Source organism: Lithobates pipiens, unplaced genomic scaffold (genome assembly GCF_037356315.1).
Source record: "Lithobates pipiens isolate NorthernLeopardFrog02 unplaced genomic scaffold, aLitPip1_a1.2 Scaffold_23, whole genome shotgun sequence".
In the NCBI taxonomy this organism is placed as follows: domain Eukaryota; kingdom Metazoa; phylum Chordata; class Amphibia; order Anura; family Ranidae; genus Lithobates; species Lithobates pipiens.
The window spans coordinates 266647301-266667329 of NW_027507785.1; the positions used below are offsets into that span (position 1 = coordinate 266647301).

General features: G+C 43.1%; 1 protein-coding gene across 2 annotated transcripts in view; it reads left to right on the forward strand.

Annotated features, from left to right (window-relative positions):
* Nucleotides 1–659: 659 nt before the first annotated feature.
* The window catches only part of CENPP (centromere protein P), a 59900-nt gene continuing 40530 nt past the window's right edge, over nt 660–20029 (forward strand). Inside the window, exons 1-2 of one of the 2 annotated variants that reach the window (XM_077453156.1) lie at nt 660–805; nt 4757–5794. In XM_077453156.1, coding sequence (XP_077309282.1) covers nt 4843–5712 — 870 coding nt within the window. In that variant the 5' untranslated portion in view covers nt 660–805; nt 4757–4842 and the 3' untranslated portion in view covers nt 5713–5794. Of the gene's footprint in view, nt 806–4756; nt 5795–20029 lie in introns of those variants that run through there. The other variant, XM_077453157.1, reaches the window with a different exon arrangement.

The following is a 20029-nucleotide window of genomic DNA, read 5'->3' on the forward strand; positions in this document are numbered from 1 at the left end:
ACCACCCATTGAAATGAATGGGCAGCGCCTGAAAAGTGATTAGGAAGTGCCGCAACACAGGCAGTTTCATCAGATAAACGTCAATAAAGCATTTACTGCTAACAGACCCGCCACCCCAGAGTGAAAACACCTTAAAAAATAAAAAAAGAAAAGAGCCATTTTGTGGTTCCCATTCATTTTAATGGAGAGGGGTGATTTTGAGGCACTTTTTTGGCTGCTTTCACATTGAGGCGGGTCCATTATCAGTATGGCGCCTCTCACTTGAGCTGCACTTTTCTCCCGCTCGCGCGGCTTTTTTACCCCCGCGGCCGAAGAAAACTGCCTATTGTGTTGCAGTGCTTTGGAAGCGCTGCCCATTCATTTCAATGGGCAGGACGTTTTGGGAGCGCTCCAAAGATGCTACTTGCAGGACTTTTTTTTTCCTGTCCCGCAAGTGCACCGCCCGTGTCAAAGCACTCAGGAATAAGGATCTCACACCGGGAGGAGGTTTATAGATGTTATTGTCAGCACTAGAACGCCTGAAAAGCGCTTCAGTGTAAAAGCCGAATCAGCCACACCCCCCCCCCCCCCCCCAGTGACGTCACTGCCCTCCCTTATCCCGTCCTCGGAGCTCAGGAAGAGAACAGAACTCATTACACCACGTGACCGGGGACACGGACCTCCCCTTACCCATCAGAGTTAGAGCGGCTCCTCCCTCCTCTCCTCTCCGGCCAATCCGAGCTCTGGTCGCACTCGGCCGCCCCTTCTCTTGGCGCCGTATTTGAATCTGTCCGGGACTGGAGAGTGGCGCTCCGCCTACAGCCGGGTGAGTGGTGTGTAGGGGGAGGGGGGTGTTCACCTTTGGAGCAGGGTGCTCGGTGTCCGGTGATCTTCTCTCTGTAATGTCCCCGCCCACTCCTCTGTCCTCTCTATGTATATTCCTCTCCCTTGCTCTCTAATTAAAGGTACAGTCCTCCTCTTCCCAAATGTAATAGAATGCACCCACATTACCCCTCCCCGACCATCCTGGTGTCCCTATGGTGGTCACATGATGAGTCCCCCCTACCAATTGTTAGTGTATATGGAGTGCTGTCTCTGTCTTCCTTTAGGAAAATCCATTCGCCCTGAAATGGAACGTTCACCTACCCCCCCCCCCCCCCCCCCAGACCAATTTTCAGCGCTGATGCACTTTGAATGGCAATTACACGGTCATACAACACTGTACACAAATTACATTTTTATCACTTTTTCCCCACAAATTGATGTTTAATAGTATATAAAATTTTGCAAACAGGTCATTTTTCTCCCTCATTGATATGCACTGATAGGCGGCATTGATAGCCACGGTTAAGGCAGCACTGATAGGCACAGATAAGGCGGCAGTGATGGGGACAAATAAGGCAGTACTGATGGGTGGCACTGATATGTACCACTGATGGGGACTGATAGGTGGCACTATGCAGCACTGTTGTTGAGGCACTGATTGTGGGCACTGATGGGTGGCACTGTGGGCACTGATGGGTGTGCACTGGTAGGCAGCACTGTTGCCTATTGCTAGGGGGCACAGGTGGGCAATGAGTATCTGGAGACAGCTCGCCGCGTTCAGTACTGATGTTCCTCTCACTGCCACCGGTGATCGCTTTTTTTTTTTTTTCTCCTCACGCTGTTAGCGCGAGGAGAAAAAAATAGCTTATTACCAGCTCTGTTACCATCACATGATCAGTGGTCATTGGCTGACAGCTGATCAAATGGTAAGGGGTCGGGATCGACCCTTTCTCCAATCTGTGATCAAGCGAGTCTCATAGACTCACAGAGCGCACGCGCCCTGCAGGGGGCACGTAGGCCTCTTGGGCACGGAAGGACGTCAATAGACGTCTCCTGGCAAAGCAGATCCGCTCTGTAGCCATCAATCAGCTATAGCGCGGATCTGTAGTGGTTAAAGCGGGATTCCACCCTAAAGTGGAACCTCCGCTGATCGGATCCCTCCCCCCCTCCGGTGTCACAATTGACACCTTTCAGGGGGGTGGAGATACCTGTCAAAGACAGGTATTTTCACCCACTTCCGGGCATAGACTCCCGTGGGAGTCTACGCTATTTCCTGTCCTGCCGCGCTGTCTGCTGGGACACACACGGGTCCCAGTGACAGCGCAGAGATTTCCTATTGCGCGGCTCGCGCATGCGCAGTAGGGAACAGGGAAATGAAGCCGATTCGCTTCACTTCCTGATTCCCTCACCTAGAATGGTGGCGACAGCAGCCGAGAGCCGAGCGATCGATCGGCCTCGGCTGCCAGCATCGCTGGAACCCGGGACAGGTGAGTGTCCATTTATTAAAAGTCAGCAGCTGTAGTATTTATAGCTGCTGGCTTTTAATATTTTTTTTTTTGGTGGAATCCCTCTTTAAGTACACTCAAATGATATTGAGCGTCACATCATGGCGTGTATACACCGAGGATTTCTTGTAGAAACATTCGTACAAAAGTCTGCTAGTGTATGGGAAGCTGAAGTGTGGATGTCAGTGTGATCGGAGTCCCTCTGCTGTAAAGGAAGATGGGACTTGTAGTCTCAGTCACGGATCCTTGTGAATGGATGACACAGCTGTGTGGGCGGAGCAATGCTAAAAAACAAAACAAAAAAAACACATGATTGCAGGGAGAAGCAGCTTTCAATTCAGGTAAGGGGGGAAGTAAAGTAGAACTATAGACAAAACTTTTTCTTTTTTTTTCCATTTTGGATAGAGTAAAGGAGGGTTATAACCTCTGTCAGCTTTTTATTTATTTTTTGTCATCTCTGTCCCATTGCAGAGATTTCTCTTCACTTCCTGTCCCGTAGCCAAATGGGAAGTGAGAGAAAATCTCTGCAAATTAACCACTTAAGCCCCAGAATGTGTTCCCCCCCTTCATGACCAGGCCATTTTTTGTGATATGGCACTGCGTTACTTTAACTGACAATTGTGTGTTCGTGCGACGCTGTACCCAAACAAAATGAATGTCTTTTTCTTCCCACAAATAGAGCTTTCTTTTCGTGGTATTTGATCACCTTTGCAGTTTTTATTTTTTGCGCTATGACAAAAAAGACTGTCAATTTTGAAAAAAAAAAAAAAAAACTATTTTTGCTACAAAACATATCCAATAAATAAAATGTAAATCAATTTCGGCCAATATGTATTCTGCTACATGTTTTTGCTAAAAAAGAAAAAAATCCCAATAAATGTATATTGATTGGTTTGCACAAAAGTTATAATGTCTACAAAGCTATGGGATATATTGTGTGTGTGTTATATATTTTTAGGGGTGCACCAAATGGAACTTTTGGTCCCGAAAATGAAGGCTGCACTAGGCCAAAAACCGATACCGAAAATGAAAGTTTTTAACCGCTTGCCGACCAGCCGCCGCAGTTATACTGCTGCAGAATGGCGCGGCGAATCGCCACCATGTTACGTCGCTCCCTAAGGTGGCCCCCAGGGGTGCACACATGTCCGCAGCTCGCCCCCGGTGCCGATGCAAGTGCCCGGCGGTCTCAATGACCACCAGGCTCCCGTGATCGCTCATAACACAGTGTAAACACAGAGATCCCGCTTCTCTGAGGGGAGACGTGACATATCATCTGTTCAAGCAAAGTATGAACAGCTATCTGTCATCTCCCCCTTTCAGTTAGAACACGCACTAGGGAACACCATTAACCCCTTGATCGCCCCCTAGCATTAACCCTTTCACTGCCAGTGACATTTTTACAGTAATCAATGCACTTTTATAGCACTGATCACTGTATAAATGCCAGTGGTCCTAAAGTGGCCACCTCTGGGCTAAATAATGGCCACTGTCAATCAACCCACTTTCTGTGAGTCCAGGCTGTTAGGCACACTACCCCCTGGGTGTGCTTCATAGTTAGTTAGTTCTTTCTCTTTTAATCGGGGGTGCGTGCCTCTGTTGTTCATTTGTCTTTGATTATGTTTTTTTCTACCTCTGGTTATATAGATTGTACAATGTTAAATGTAAGATGAACAAGAGGATCTACCTCTATTGTTCTAATACTTTCTTTTTTTATGTACAATAAAAATATATTTACCTCCTAAACAGTCGATGTTGCTAAGAGTCATATATTGTTTGAATATTGCTCATCTTAGTCTCTAATAGGCGTTTCTGCCAACTTTAAAGTGTTTCTAAACCCAGGACCCTGCATTCACTATATCTGATCTCGCACACTACACAGAACATGGAAATGCAATTATTTCAGTAAATACAAACTGCTAAATACCTTTTCTCATCAGCAGTATATAGCAGTCATGTGATTTCTATCAGTGTCTCGTTAAAACTTGGAGGAGTTTTCATTCTCCTCTGACTGTCCTATAAGGCTGCATGACCCCCGACCCTCTGTCTGGACAGTGCTGATTGGCCCTGTGTTGATCGCATGCAGCCTCCCAAAAACAAAACAAAAAAAAACTATCTAGCAATACACACCAAACTGAGCATGTGCAGAGTGCCTCCTAGGGCTCTGTTCTATCAGCAGATTGATTGGGGACAGTGGAAGTAGGGGAGGATCAGAGAAGACAGGACAAACAGCCTCTTTTACACAATGGATCAGATTAACCCCTTAGGTTCCACAGTGAGTATAACAAGCCTGCTTTTGCTGCATATACAGTGATTTTACTGTTGTGGGCTTAGTAACACGTTAAGGTTGTCGGTAAAAAATGTGTTCGGTCAGTAAAAATAGTTGAGGGTTGGCAGACTTGTAATGTGTCATTATCAGTAATGTTAACTGCTGTACTGTTTCTTCCCAGGTACTGTGAGGCAGTCGGCTAACATAATAGAGGTGCACAACGTTTGAAGCTACCGTTGCTGGGGGGTTAGCATTGCCTTAGTAAGGATGTCAAAAGTCATGGAGCGGTGTGAAGATGCTATTTCCTCTCTGATGCAGGAGATTGCGGCACTTAAAGAGGAATACAAGGAAAATAAGAAAAACATTGCTGCCCTATCCACAGCTAGTGTGAAGAATTATTTTGGGACATTTCAAGAAGACAACAGAGAATATATTCCAACAGTTACAAAGAATGTAAATACACAGCTTGCCCACGCGGAAATGGAAATTAAGTTCTTTATAAAAACCACTGGGATCGAGATTTTACAGTACTTCAAGGTAACAGAGAAAAAAAATGAAAATGTTTTTTGTAGCCATAAATTGGTGGGCCGGTGCCAGTTTCTACCGTTTGAGATGACATTTAAAACAACAGAGTTTCAGAGTGAGGAACGATGGTCGTGTGATGTCACTCAAGTCAATGTCCACATGGATTGTAAGGGCGATCCAGGTTTGATCAAACTGGTGGAAAGAACAGAGACAACTATGAATCTACAGGGCTTCTTCCGGACACTCTCAAGATATGCAGAATGGTGTGAATTCCGCACAAAAACTTTTTCCGATTTCAAGGAACGTTACTCTGCTGTTGTTGGACTTCCATATGGGTCCTCTGCAAATTTTATGGTACTGCTGAACCCGAAACTTCCTAAGTGTGAGATGATTCTTGTTTGGGAAATCACCATAAATGACAGAGGAGCAGTCATACCCATTTTGGATTTACTACCCAAATTGCCAGAAGAAGCAATTTCTGTTGATAAAAATGCAGTCCTGGAAGATGCTGCACCAGCCTTCAAGAGTCTGCTTCAGATATTTGGGATCCAAGGTTCCATAGAGAACATCATTCATTCCTTCTGCTTGAAGAAAGTCAACGTCAGTCCATAGTGTTCTTGGCTTAATGTTTCTACATTGCTCATATTGTTATGTTATGAAAAATTAAACTTTGCAGTTGGGTATAATTTATAAAGCTTATGGATATGTCATGCTTTTTGTACAATATGTATAGCACGTTCTACAACACATTACAGAACTTAAAATTAAAGGGGTTGTAAAGGTAAAAAATGTTTCACCTTAATGCATTGTATGCATTAATGTGAAAAAAATCAGACAATGTTGGCGCCCCCCCGTTTTACTTACCTGACCCCTCGAAAGTCCCGCGCTCGCACCCGACATCCTCTTCGCCAATCAGCCTGGATGGTGAATGGTTACAGTGGATGGATTGAAAGCAGTGCAGCCATTGGCTTGCACTGCTGTCAATCACATTCAATGATGCGCCACGCCGGGGGGTGGGGCCGAGTGATACAGTGAGCGGCTATGGCCGCCGGCTGTATCACGAGAGAGCGCCCGCAAGCCCTTCCCACCATGCGAGGGAGCTCACATGAACGTGAGAAGTCCTTGCGGGGGAGCGGAGACAGCCGCCGAGGGACCCCAGAAGAGCAGCTTCGGGGCCACTCTGTGCAAAACGAGCTGCACAGTGGAGGTAAGTATAACATGTTTGTTATTTAAAAAAAAAAAATACCTTTACAACCCCTTTTTAAAGTGATCTAAAGTAAAACCATTTTTGGATAGAGTATAAAATAGTACAACTCATAACAATTTATTTTTATTTTTATTTTTTTTGGCTATTGGAGAAATTTCATTGAATTTCTTGTCCTAGACTAGAGTCTCAACAGTTAGTGAAAAGTTTTATCTCCAAAGGGAGGGAAATCCCCCCGCCCCCCACCCCTTGGCAGTTTTTATGGGAACAAGCCGAGATATGAGTTCTGGTTAGAATCCACCGTCCCCCCCCCTCCCCCACTTACCTCAATCAAGGGGTGATTTTTATTTTTTTTATTTTTTATAGCACCTGTGCTGCCCTAACATCGATTCACAAGCATCTGGCAACGGAAAGACTACAAGTCCCTTCTTCCATTACGGTCAAAGGACCACATTTGTAATTTGTTTACTTCCTCCAGTCCCATAACAGAAAGTCAGTACTACTATATTAATCTAGGGCTAGGATGTACACAATGCATAAGCCAGTGTATTACACGCATGATGTACTAATCGTGGTTGCAATTTTCTGCAGGCTTTAATGCAAAAATTTAATAAATGCACATTTTTTTATTTTATTGTTGATTCATTTATTACATTTTTGCACAAGCTGGACCACACCATTAATCCCTTTTTAATGCTTTTGGTACAATAGCACAAATTTTTTTTTTTTAAAACAGAGATAGCGTGCTCAGAAAAGCAGAACGACCTATGTGGTCATATGACAGCGTTCCGTGTTCTCTCTGAGAGGTTATAAAACACATTTTATCTATTAATTCCTCTGCTACAGAAGAATAAAAGCATGGAAAGTGTAACACTCCTTATGTCAAGTGCACTCCTACAAGTTGTTAGTTGGAGCGGAGCCAAGACGATGGGCATCTGGTGCGGTTCCTGTGCTCTGGAATGCTCTTAGAAGTTACTTTCACTATGCTCAGCCTGACATCAAGGTTGCTTTGCTTGGAATTCCTTGACAGGCTATATGAATTCTACCTTCCAAAGGCAGAAAACAGGTCAATTTTTTATGCACTTGTTGAACTTGATTACATGGCTTGCACCTTGAATAATAGAATTAGATTAAATGATTCAAAATTCTCATCTACTGTATCTATTATCATGATTATAGTGTAACTCTGCTTTTGTTGAGAAAAAAAACATTCCCCTCTGGGTGGTATATGTAAATTGCAAGGATTTTAACAAACTTTGTTGGTGGTTTCTACTTTTTTGTTATTCTGAAGAAATCTGTTTGTTCCCTTGTGCTAAGTGAGTCTAATGGGAGTGGTTTCATATGTATCGACCAGTGGGAGCAGGGCTCTAATGAGGAAACTTGCAGGGTCTGCATCCCTTTTTAGACATTATTTCCTGTTGGGAGTATCTCACCAAAAATGAAATTTTTGTTGCAGCGGATGTCTGATATTTGACTTATATCTTAATGGAGACTTCTGGGAAAATGAGTGAGCCAATCACACAAGCAGGAAATTGTTTCGGGGGGGGGGGGGGGGGGGGTTGGGAATTACAGCAGCTGCAGATTGAAAAGGAAAGGTAATTTTTACTAACATTCAATTACAATATGACTGTTGCAATTTGTATATGCTATATTATTATTATTTTTTCTACGAAAGTAGAGTTACCCTTTTAATATTTTTGTAGTAGTACATTTTATACAGTAATAAAAATCTTCCATGGACTATCATCTTCTTATAAATGATGCTATGGGCACACTGACCAGCAAGAACAACAAAAGCAAATGGGCAATGTTGCATAAAATAGCACTGTGTACAATGGCTGGCACTCAGGACCCAAAGAAGCAAAAAATCAATTGATGCAGGCTTTACGTCCTCCTCAAAGCTCAAAAATACATTGAAGGTACAATTTAAAAAATATATATATATAAAGTAGACAGTTGTTTTTACTGGGCCTCTTGGAATTATCTTTCAAGCTGGTTCCACACTTATGTGATGCCAGACATGGCATGTGATTCGCACCACATTTCTGTGCAGAGCACATGCGACGTCTGTGTGATGCGAATTCAGACAGTTTTTATGTCTGAAATTGTATCGCATTCACATCGAAATGGTTGAGGACCCTTTTTGGTCTGCACTGGAATCGGAACGCATGGGTGTTCCGACCCATGCGATCTGATTCCACAGTTTACACTGCGTTCTGTGAACCGATTTGGGGGTGTCTTTAACTTTATATTAACATCCGTAGCAGAAAGGGAGATGTGATGCGGGAACCCACACAGAAATCGCGGTGGTTCCTGCATCGCACCGGTGTGATCCCAACCTAAATCCCAACCACAACACTACCTACCTGGAGTTTGCATGTTCTCCCTGTTTCCTCTGGGTACTCCAGTTTCCTCCTACGCTCCAAAGACATGCTGGTAGGTTAATTGGCTTCTGTCCAAAATTGACCCTAGTATATGAATACGAGTTGTGGGCTCCTTGAGGTTAGGGACTGATGTGCGTGTGCAATGTATGTGTGTGGAGCGCTGCGTAAATTGACGCCGTTATATGGGTACTTTCAATAAATTGTAGACACACGCCCACACTCAGGTTGAACTGGATGCACTGGTGTCTTTATTCATCCTTACTAACTATATAAATGATAACAGTCCTCTCATTACAGATGCAGATGTTTGGGGGCCTCTCCAGAAAAAAATACACCCTTCATTCCTCTCAATCCTGCCATTTGCAGGATGGCTAAATATCACAATGATGTTCTCCCTGGTGGCCACTCAAAGTATACGTGTGTCTCTTCTCCCAGCTTCAGCATTACTAGTGCATATATGGAAGGAGAGCCAGACCAAAAAATAAGAGTCCAAAGGAACTTAATGATGTTGAGACATTCAACACGTTTGGAGGGTAAAAGGATCTCCCCCTTTATCAGGGCTTCAGTTAAAAACGAGAAGGCTTCTTATTTTGACTGCTGAAGCAGATACTGCTGGCCAGGAATCCTAATCCAGCAAGCAGCTTGCCTGCACAGATTTAAACAGAAAGCCTTATGCCTTGTACACACGAGCGGAATGTCCCCCAGAAAAAATCAGACGGAAGCTTTTCATCGTATATTCCGATCGTGTGTATGCCTCATCTGACTTTTTTTATAAAAATTCTGACAAACCTAGAAATAGAACATGTTCTAAATATTTTCAACGAACCAATTCCTATCGGTAAAACCGCTGGTCTGTATGCTGTTCCGACGGACCAAAAACGACGCATGCTCTGAAGCAAGTATGAGACGGAAGCTACTGGCTATTGAACTTCCATTTTCTAGTCCTGTCATACGTATTGTACATCACCGCGTTCTTGATGATCGGACTTTGGTGTGATTGTGTGTACGCAAGACAGTTTCATTGCAATTCCATCGGGAAAACCAGTCGTGTGTACAGGGCATTGTTTTGAGTCTAGTAACGTGCACAAGTCTGGAATATTGCTGCACTCCTTGGTATCTTTATTGAGGCATTAAAATTACATCACATGTAGGACAGGTACATTAAAAGGTTATGCATTTCGCTCTAAAGTCAGTGCTTATTGAAGGTTCTCATTTTTAACTGATGCCCTGATGAAGGGAGAGTTCCTTTGACCCCTGACATGCATTGGTTGTCTTTTAACACAACATCAATACATTTATTTGGACCTATTAATAATATGGCACCTTCTGTATATGCATGTCTTTTCCTGGTACCCTGCTGGAGTACTAGGGTTGCCTCCTCATCCGTTTAAACCCGAACACATATTAATTACACAGGTTCCATGGCTGATTAAGGTGGAAACTTACTTAGTGTCTTACCTGCATTCAATTAGCCTCAGAACCTGTGTAATTAATATGTGCTTCAGTTTAAAGGGAGGAGGTGGCAACTCTATGGAGTACCCACAGTAGGGTAGGGCTTTGCCTGTTGCGAGCAGCCTAACCTAAGTTAGTGGGCTCATCAAATGTCTCTTGCTCTCTTTCTACCTTGTTTAAAAACTCTCAGTGCCTGTCGGATGCCCCTTTTTTTTTTTATTGGAGTCAGCTATACTAGTGGCCACACAAGTCTGTTCAGTTTTGGGCACCAGTTCACAAGAATATTGGGGAGCTGGAGAAAGTGCAGAGAAGAGCAACCAAACTGATGGGAGGCATGGAGGAGCTCTGTTATAAGGGAAGATTATAGGAACTGAATTATTCTCTCTTGAGAAGAGGAGATTAAGGGGGGATATGATCAACATGTATAAATACATAAGTGGTCCATATAGTGAACTTGGTGTTGAGTTATTCAGCTTAAGGTCATCACAGAGGACAAGGGGGACTCTACATCTGGAGGAAAAGAGATTTAATCACCAAACACGGAAAGGTTTCTTCACAGTAAGAGCTCCTGAAAATGTAGATTCAAGAGCTGGTTTTGGCCAACTCAGTGAATTGGTTTAAAAAAGGCCTGGATTATTTGCCCCCGCTGGAACAAATTAGATCATGCATTATGGGGGGGGGGGGGGGGGGTTGCCTTCCTCTGGATCAACTGTAGGTATAGGCCCGTGCTGCAAATGGCAGGATGAGTGGCACAGCATTTTGTCTGGAGAAGCCCCCCTGCAGCTGCACCTGTAATGGAAGGACCTTCACCATTTTTCAACAGGAGGAGCTTTGGTATGTACTATTAGTTGGATAAAGAACTTCATGGGGGTTTTTTGGAAAATCTTCAGTAAGGTGAGCTTACACTTTAATAAATTCACACAGCTTGTGTAATGGCAGAGAATCAATATGGACTTATTAAAACATACCCTGCAACGGTCTGTTATTCGCAAGTTACCATATGCGAACGTCCAAAGGAATGTGTTTATTATCCAGCCAGAAAAATCCGGTTGATGCCGATACCATCACTGCTAGTACCATAGTAGTCTCTGCGTTTAAAATAGTGCAAGCCATGAATTCCATTTGTAATACGTTACATAAAAGAGCTGATAACCTGACAGAGGAGGCGTCGTGTGATGGAATGCTTTCACTTCATAGCAACCTCATCCTGTGTTGCTAAGTGGAAATAGGGTTTTAAGATTCCATAAAGGCAATGAGATTAGATGTTCCCAATGACTGACACTACAATGTAGGCAGATCATTTCCTTGTCCTGCCTGTGTGCATTTGAGGGCAGCTTGACCTGTAAGCAATCCGAATCCCAATCAGTCTGAAAATCACAGTTTTTAGTAGATGTAGAAATACACTGGCTATAGCTCACTCACGTAGTAAAAACAACTACTTTTGCTCCCCAAAGTCACAGGTGTTTGCATACATCCGTCTGTATAAGTTAATGACAGGTTGTGGCTGTATCCTGGTAATCACACACCTGAGCATTACCATGCGTACAAATACGTATGTGCATCCCTGTACGTATGTAAACAGTCAGATGTACAGTCACAGCATCAATTGTTTCGTACAGGCTGCTGCCTCAAACTACGCATACACCATGCTGTGTGCAGATATACACTTGTTTTTTTACGGTGTACGGTCTTTAGTGCCTGTCTGAATGAGCCTTAATTAAAGGATGGCTAGATGTCAATTTAATGGAAATGGTTGTAAAGGGATCATTTTTGTTAGACATACACAGCGTGTCTCTGCCCCGCCCCCTGATCCCTCCTCACAGGAACTGATTGACAGCAGCAGGAGCCAATGGCTCCTACTACTGTCTCTGTGTCCTGTGAGTAGAGGGAGAGCAATGCTGCTACAGAAAGCCACAGCCCTGGATCAAAAGAGTAGCCAGGTTAGTATTTAAGGTAGGGGCAGCTGATCATTAAATTCAGAGAAAAAGGATTTAAATTAAAAAATAACCTTATGCCTTTAGAAACACTTTAAATATGGCCATTTTTAAAATGCTGATGCCTATAAAAAAGTTTGTACTTTTATATCTAGTCAGCCATTGGTGCTCTATTTTCCTTTTCACATTTGTCAGATTAGCATTTTATGGGATCAGCTGTGCGTACCAGAACCAGTGGGAAGGAAGCCAGAAAGCACAGATCTCTGCTATTACCCTAGCCTAAGGGTCTCCAAACTTTCTAAACAAAGATCCAGTTTACTGTCCTTCAGACTTTAGAGGGACTGGCCTTTGGCATAGAAAATGTCCTGGTAATGGTAACAATACCCCATCATTGCTGTCTGTGAGAGTAATAGTGCCCGATGGTTGGTGTCAGTGGGACCAATAGTACCTCGTTATTGGTGTCAGTAGGAAGAATAGTGCCTCATCATTGGTATAAGTGGGAGAGAAAAAGTGGCACAACGTAAGTGTCAGTGGGAGGAATAGTGCAACATTGTTGGTGTCAGTGGGAGGAAAAGTGCTTCATTGTTGGTGTCAGTGAGAGGAATAGTGCCCCATTGTTGGCGTCAGTGGGAGGAATTATGCCCATTCTTAAAGTCAGCGGAAGAAACAGTGCCAGGTAAAAACGAACAAAGGGCCGCCATCTCACAGTTTGGAGACCACTGCCCTGGACTAAACGAGACTTAATAAGCATTAGGATTCTAGCATACAGGGAATGTGGGAGTTAGGGAGGTGTGTGCAAGATGGAAAAAGAGACAGAGAGGAAGAGGCTAAAATACAGAAAAAAAAGAGGGAGGAATGAGAATAACCGAACAAGAAAGAAAACAAAAATTAGGACAATTGCATCAAATTTCATCAAATATTCACAAACAATTGCCTTTTAAGCCTTCCAATATTGGTAAAAAGAACAAAAGGCGGTGTGTCAAGACCTAGCTCAGCTCTACATGTTGCGTGTATTCAACAGACACTTCTTCAGGAGCTTATGTGTATTATTCTAATTGAAAGATGAAGGGGAAGAGCAAGCAGAGAATAACAGCTGGGTATTTTCAGGGAAACAAGTCTTCCCATCACTTCTAGGCCGTTCTGAGAGGCAGTCTAACAACATAAACCTTATGGCAGTTAATAATTCTGGACAGAAGTAGAGAATATCCTCAATAACTATTATAAGGATGTCTAGGTTAGAAAGGGGAGAACCCCCCCCATTAGTCACACTGCTCAGGTATCCGTTCTGTATGATTCCCAGTCTATATCTTGGGGAGTGAGGTTCCCTGAAGTTATCCACTTGGATGACAGCCCCAAACGTTGTGGAATCAGCTGTGTATCCTTATAATAGTTATTGTGGATATTCTCTACTACTTCTGTCAAGAATTATCAATTGCCATAGGCATTATGTTGTTTAGACTGTCTCTCAGTACGGCCTAGAAGTGATGTGAAGACTTGTTTCCCTGAAAATACCCAGCTGTTATTCTCTGCTTGCTCTTCCCCTTCATCTTTCAATTAGAATAATATGCCATAAGCTCCTGAAGAAGCGTCTGTTTAATACGCGCAACTTGTAGTGCTGAGCTAGATCTTGACACACCACCTTTTTGTTCTTTTCACCAATATTGGAAAGTGATCTAATTGGTTATTGTTATGCCTATAAAGTCCATCATCCATCAATTTGCTTGTTAATCCAATATATCGGGACGTGGCATTATATACTCAATTTCCGTATCCACAGCATCACTCTGTGGTGATACGAATTTTATTCAAAAAAGTGGGGTTGGTCATGCCTAGGGATTCAGGTGTCTTAGCCCTTGTACACACGGTCGGAGAATCCGTCGGAATGTGTCCTATCAGACCGTGTTGTCGGATAATCCGACTGTGTGTGGTATGCATCGGACTGATTCCGTCAGACCAAGTTTTCCAACTTGCTGGAAATATTTTCCGACAAACTGGTCCGATCGGACATACTCCGATCATGTGTAGCCTACTCCGACGGACAAGGTGCCACGCATGCTCACATTCAAATTCCGACACGGAAGCGCTCGTTCAGGTAAAACTACTGCTCGTAAGCGATATAGCACATTCGTCACGCTGCAAAGTTAAAAATTCTTTCATCAAGCGCATTTTCTTGTTCTTTACAATGCTGCAAGAACGAACTTCTTTTGATGTTCATAGTCACACACACTTCTCCCGAACGTATTTCATTACTCTTTTTTTAACCATTTCAGCAATACAATTTTAGTTTGCGTCACATCTACACAATTTTAGATTTGGTTTATTCTTTTTTGGATGTTTTTTTATTTTTAATTCCTAAAAATCTCCTTTAAAGACAGTTTGCTCATTTCTCCTTTTTTTTGGGGTGTTTTTTGTGTGTAAACTTACCACAGCAACATTATTTTATTTTTTATCTTTGGTTTTTCTTTTTTAATGTACAGGAGGTTGTTTAGTGTTGGTACCCCTTGTTATTCATTTCACTTTGTATTTTTGAAATGTACCTGCCTGCTTACAAATAAACTGGCCTTTTGGAAGGAAAACACATTACACAAGTATTTCATCAAACAAAAAAAACCTTTATTTTGGTCGCTATAAAATAAAAATAGGAACGCAGCGCTGGAGAAACGTCTTACTTTGGTGCAGCCTTTGGCCCCCAGGGCAGACATGAAAAAATTAGAATATAAAAAATTGGTGGCCTGAGGAGTACATATCTCAGGGAGAGAAGTCTGGTCCCGAAGTCCCAGAGAACAGGAAATTCAGATGCCATTTATGTCCCCAGGATGTGGATCTTCAAGAGGCTGCATCTTCTGGCAGACCAGACTGAACCCAGGCCATCACTCTCTCGTCTTCCTTGGGCACTTCCCACCAGGCATCCTTCGAGGCTGTGGCTGGGCTCCTGTAGTTGGTGCAGGAGGAGGAGAAGGAGGGCGTTGGTCGACCTCCTGGCTGCCACTTGCCACAGCCTCCCCCCGACTGAGGTCTTCCTGTGTATGAAAAGGGGACATAGTTTTAGTTTTTTGATCATCAATTACACCATTTTGTGCTCCTGGCTTTTGCAAATTGAATGTTACCAAATAGAACAGACTATCATTCTGAGACCATCATTTTTCTTTCCCGTCCCAATCATTTTTGGTCACTACTGTCTATTGAGATGTAAACCACTTTGAGAAATCACAATTTACTGATCAATAAGAACATCTAGTTAACATCATTAAATGTAACACAAGAAATATGTTCAACAATGCAATACCTGTCTCAAGCTGGGCCCCACCACATGTTGCTGCCTGGAAGGCCCAGGTTGGACGTTGGAAGCCTCAGCTGGGGGTGAAGGATGCCTTGAAGGAAGACTGGAGAGTGGTGGCCTGGGTACCCCCTGGTCTACCAGAAAATGCAGCCTGTCAAAGTGAACCATCCTGGGGTAATAAACGGCATCTGTATCTCCTGCTCTCAAGGACTCCAGGTGCTTCTTTCTCTCCCTGAAATATGTAATCCTCATGGCCCCAATTTTCCTATTCAGATAGGCCATGTCTGCCGTGGGAACCATGATCCGCACCAAAGAAAGCAGTTTCTCCAGCGCTGCGTTCCTCTTTGTTATGTCGGCATAAAACTCGTTGTGGAACTGCCACAGGCTGTTCTAGGAATAGCCCCATAAAATTTGGGTTTTGGAATGGATCCATATTGTCTGCAAGACACAACACAAGACAAACCCTGAAATACTAATAATGCCATTAAAAACCCTCCTAATCTTGTCCCAACATCGGCCTATATAGAAGCAGTCTAGTCTAGTGAAGCACCAAGTTAAAAATTTTACCTTCGTTTGCACGTTCGTCACGTCAGCGCCTCACTCTCTTCCCAGATCGTATGGACAATACACGCGTGTTGTGTTTTCTATACAGTGTGCATGCGTGAAACTATTCCCTGCCCCTTCGCTTCTGGCGCAGTGGGGAGAGCACATGGCGGAGAGAATGCAGGTGCGCACTAATAATAGTTCCACTAACGAGGAGGAGGGTGAGGAAAGTCCGGAGCCTGAAACATCCCGATCCAGGAAGACAAGATTTAAGGCCTCAAATATGTCTTTTGGAGAGATGTTGGAGATGGTCGACATATTGAACAGGACCGACTATGATGGGAAGTATGGACCTTACCCAAACCCAAATATCAGAAAGGCCAAGATCATGAATAAAGTTGTGAAGAGTCTTCATGAGAATTTTGGGGTACACCGATCCAAGGATCAATTGAGAAAACGCTGGTCAGACCTAAAACTGAGGGAGCACGAGCAGTACCTAAGGATCAAGCGTGTTCTTAAAAAAAGTAAGTAGTTGTGTGTTCATATGATTATTCTTGCTTGCATACTGCTCCATGTGCTTTGATTTCATGTTGTGCATTTTAAAATGGCCACTTTCACGTTCATGGTTTCATTCGTTCGTAAGAAACATCGTTCTGCAGGGAAGTATTCCAGCTTAACAAAGTGTACCCAATAATGTTCTCACCTTGTAACTCGGCCCAAAAACACAATTGTACAACACTTCCAAGCAATGTTTCAGATTCCTATTTCTGCCCTCTGTGTGCTAATTATTCTTTGTTTACATTCTCATAGGGGAGAGAAGACTCGGCAAGTATGAGGACACCAGGGACCACACCCCTCCCAAAGAAGGCCAACTTCCAAAAGCAGAAACAGAGGAGCAAGAGGAGGAGGAAGGAGAGATCATGGAGGTTGGACAAATTGTCACCACAACAGGTGAGTGTCGGAGAACACAGCTTCCGGTAAGCTCAGCAATGTATATCACCATATTTTTATTACATGGTGTGTTTTTTTGCTTTGTTTTGTAGGTGATGTGGAAGAAGATTCCTGTTTTACCAGTGAAAGTGCCCAGATCTTGATCGGGGAGATAATGGGGTGCAATCGTGATTTGAAAATGATCCAACAAAACATCAATGATGTAAAAAATAAAATGAAGAACATAATTGATGTTTTGGGGAGAGTGTGAAACAACAAAAACTAGATAGGGTTTTATTTTTGCTATTTTAAAAACAAAATGTTGTATTTATCGAAATTCCAAATTTGGAAGATTCACAGAGTGTGTAAACATGCGCTATCTCCCATCATGGGGGATCAATGTACATGTTTTGTGGAAAGAGTCTGAGATGAAGGAGTTGCAGCCCCAAAGCATGTACATTGATCCCCCATGATGGGAGATAGCACATGTTGACACACTGTGTGCATCTTCTAAATTTGGATTTTTCAGGGGTCACATCCCATGTGATGAAGGCAATATCAGCCCAGTTTGTACATACTCAGGTCTGATATTGTCTTCACTTTTCAAAGTTGAACTTTGTAAGTTCCTGTGTTCAGTATTTTACGGTTTAATACATGCCTGTTTACACAACAAGGAAACAAAATTCTGATTAAACTCTGTTTTGGATACACACAATCTCTTGGTTTGTTGTAAAAAACCTTTTCGAAACGCACATGTGAATGTGCTTGTATTAAAAAGTTTAATTATCAACAATGTGTGGCTTCCTTTTTCATTGCGCATAAAATGTATTTGCAGTCAAATTTTAGTTTGTGCTGAGAAGGAGTGTGATTTACTAAAGGCAACTCCACTTTGCACTCCAAGTGCAGTTTCAGGTGTACTTTTGCAGTGCACTTGTAGTGCATAGTGGATGTGCCTTTAGTAAAAAAACACCCAGAGTGAGGTGTAAATTTGGACAATCATGACATTTTCCTGCCATAGTGCTGAAAATGAGTGCTGAAAACTGATTTTGGTCAGTAATGCACTACATACATTAGTTACAAAAAGAAGGTGTGTGTGTAGCAGACCCACAACATAATAACATTATCTGAAGAAGAGACTGGCAAAGTGGGAGGCCACAGTCTGCCATTCCTGTGGCGTTGAAGGACACTGTGTAGTGAAACAAGTACAAAAATTAGTAATTTGACAAATCAACATTGCAAGCAGATTAGACACCCACATTTTTGGTCTAAATTAGTATAACATTTTGGGAACTGAGTATTTAAAGCCTAAAGTATAAGGTCCCCTTATGAGAGTCATCACCCCCCCACCCCCCCCCCCATATGATGGGCCCTTGCTAAAAAATGAGGGGGGATGTTTAGGACAGGTAACCCTCTCCACTTGATTGAGAGCTGAATGCCTAAATAATGTGTGATACTTTGTGAAGTCCCTCTTTACTTACACTATTGGCAGCCCACGGGACAGGTAAGAAGTGTCATAGGTAAGGTATGAAGTGTCATAATAACAAAATGAAAACAAAATGGAAGCACATTTTGACATTCTGCTATTACATAGCAAGAAAATAATGTGTTAAAAAAAAAAATTGCATTTGAAAGTATTGAGGCAGGCCCTTACACTACATGCTTTGGTGAATTCGTCCATAAATGTGACCATCAAAAAGGTAGGTATAGTGTGTATTGGGTTTGGTAAAGTCATCAGATAGAGGATTGCTATCAGCTGAGCTAGCAGTTGGGGGGAGGGGGGTTCCTAATGAGTTTGGCACAACCCCAAAAATTAAAAAAAGGTCACTTTGCATGAATTGAAGCACACACATCACATTTGTAGACATTTTAGGGGGTGTTTAGGGGAAAGCAATACTATGGAGCTGACAAAAAACATTGTTAAGTGACTAGACTATAGTTTTATGGGCCAAGAAGAGCATGGTGGGGAAGTTAGTGAGGCAAATATGCATGAGGACAAAGGGGCAGAGCATATGAATTAGAGCATATTGCAATGATGGTAATTAGGGAATGAGGAAAGAAATGCAAGACATTAGCAATCATGAAATACATAGAATGTGATGTTTAAGGATAAAACTTAGTTTCATATAGTCCTTCTGCATGACCTGAATGATGGCAGAACAGGTCTCTGGAATAATGATCCCCAGAGCCTGGGGGGAGATGCCTGTAGAGAACTTGAGGTCCTGAAGACTTCTCCCTGTCGCCAAGTAGCGCAAGGTGGCGATGAGCCTCTGCTTCGGAGTGATGGCTTGCCACATGCAGGTATCCTGCCTGGTGATATAAGGGGTCAGCAAAGCCAGCAGACGGTGAAAAACGGGGTCCGTCATCCGGAGATAATTCCTGAAATGATCAGGATTATTCTCACGGAGCAAAGGCATGAACGAGAACTGGTCACGCTGGCGCAACCAATTCTTGGTCCACAAAAGCCTCCCCTCCCTGTTCATGGACCGGGCTTGTGTCAAAGTAAGAACCCCAACACGAAGCCCCTGCACAGCACAAACTGTACGACGAGTACGTAGACGAAACATGGTTTGAAAACGGTCAGCTCTTCAGAACGGACACCAGAAAACACCGATAAACAGCAAGGCCTGAAAGAATGACCTGAATAGCAGAAGCAAGCAGACAATAAAAAATGCCTTTCAAAGCGTACTATACCAAGATATAGTCCACAATGAGAAACAAATACTTAATGACTGCACGCACTGATTATCAGATACGCAAAGACAAACAGAAAACGAAGAGCAGTAGCGATCTGAATCACTAATGTGAAAAGCGCGAATCGTCTCTCCCCAAACTTCTACTAACACGAGATCAGCAGAAGGAGCCCAAAGGGTGCCGGACGTGGTGCTGAACTTCTCTTTTCTAGTCCCGCCGTACACAGCTTACGTCACTGTGTTCTTGGCAACCGCAAAATCCGACAACTTTGTCCAACCGTGTGTATGCAAAAGTTTCGGACACAATCCATCGGACAAAATCCAACGGATTTGGTTGGCAGAATGTCCGACCGTGTGTACAAGGGCTTAGAAATTGGGGTTTGGACACGAAGTAGAAAGTAGTCAAAAATTCACACGCAAACAATGAGCAAGGGATCCCAGGGATCTCATATTTTAGAATTTAGGTAGCCTGTCACGTTAAACGGCAGCCGTTTTTTTTATACAGCATGCAT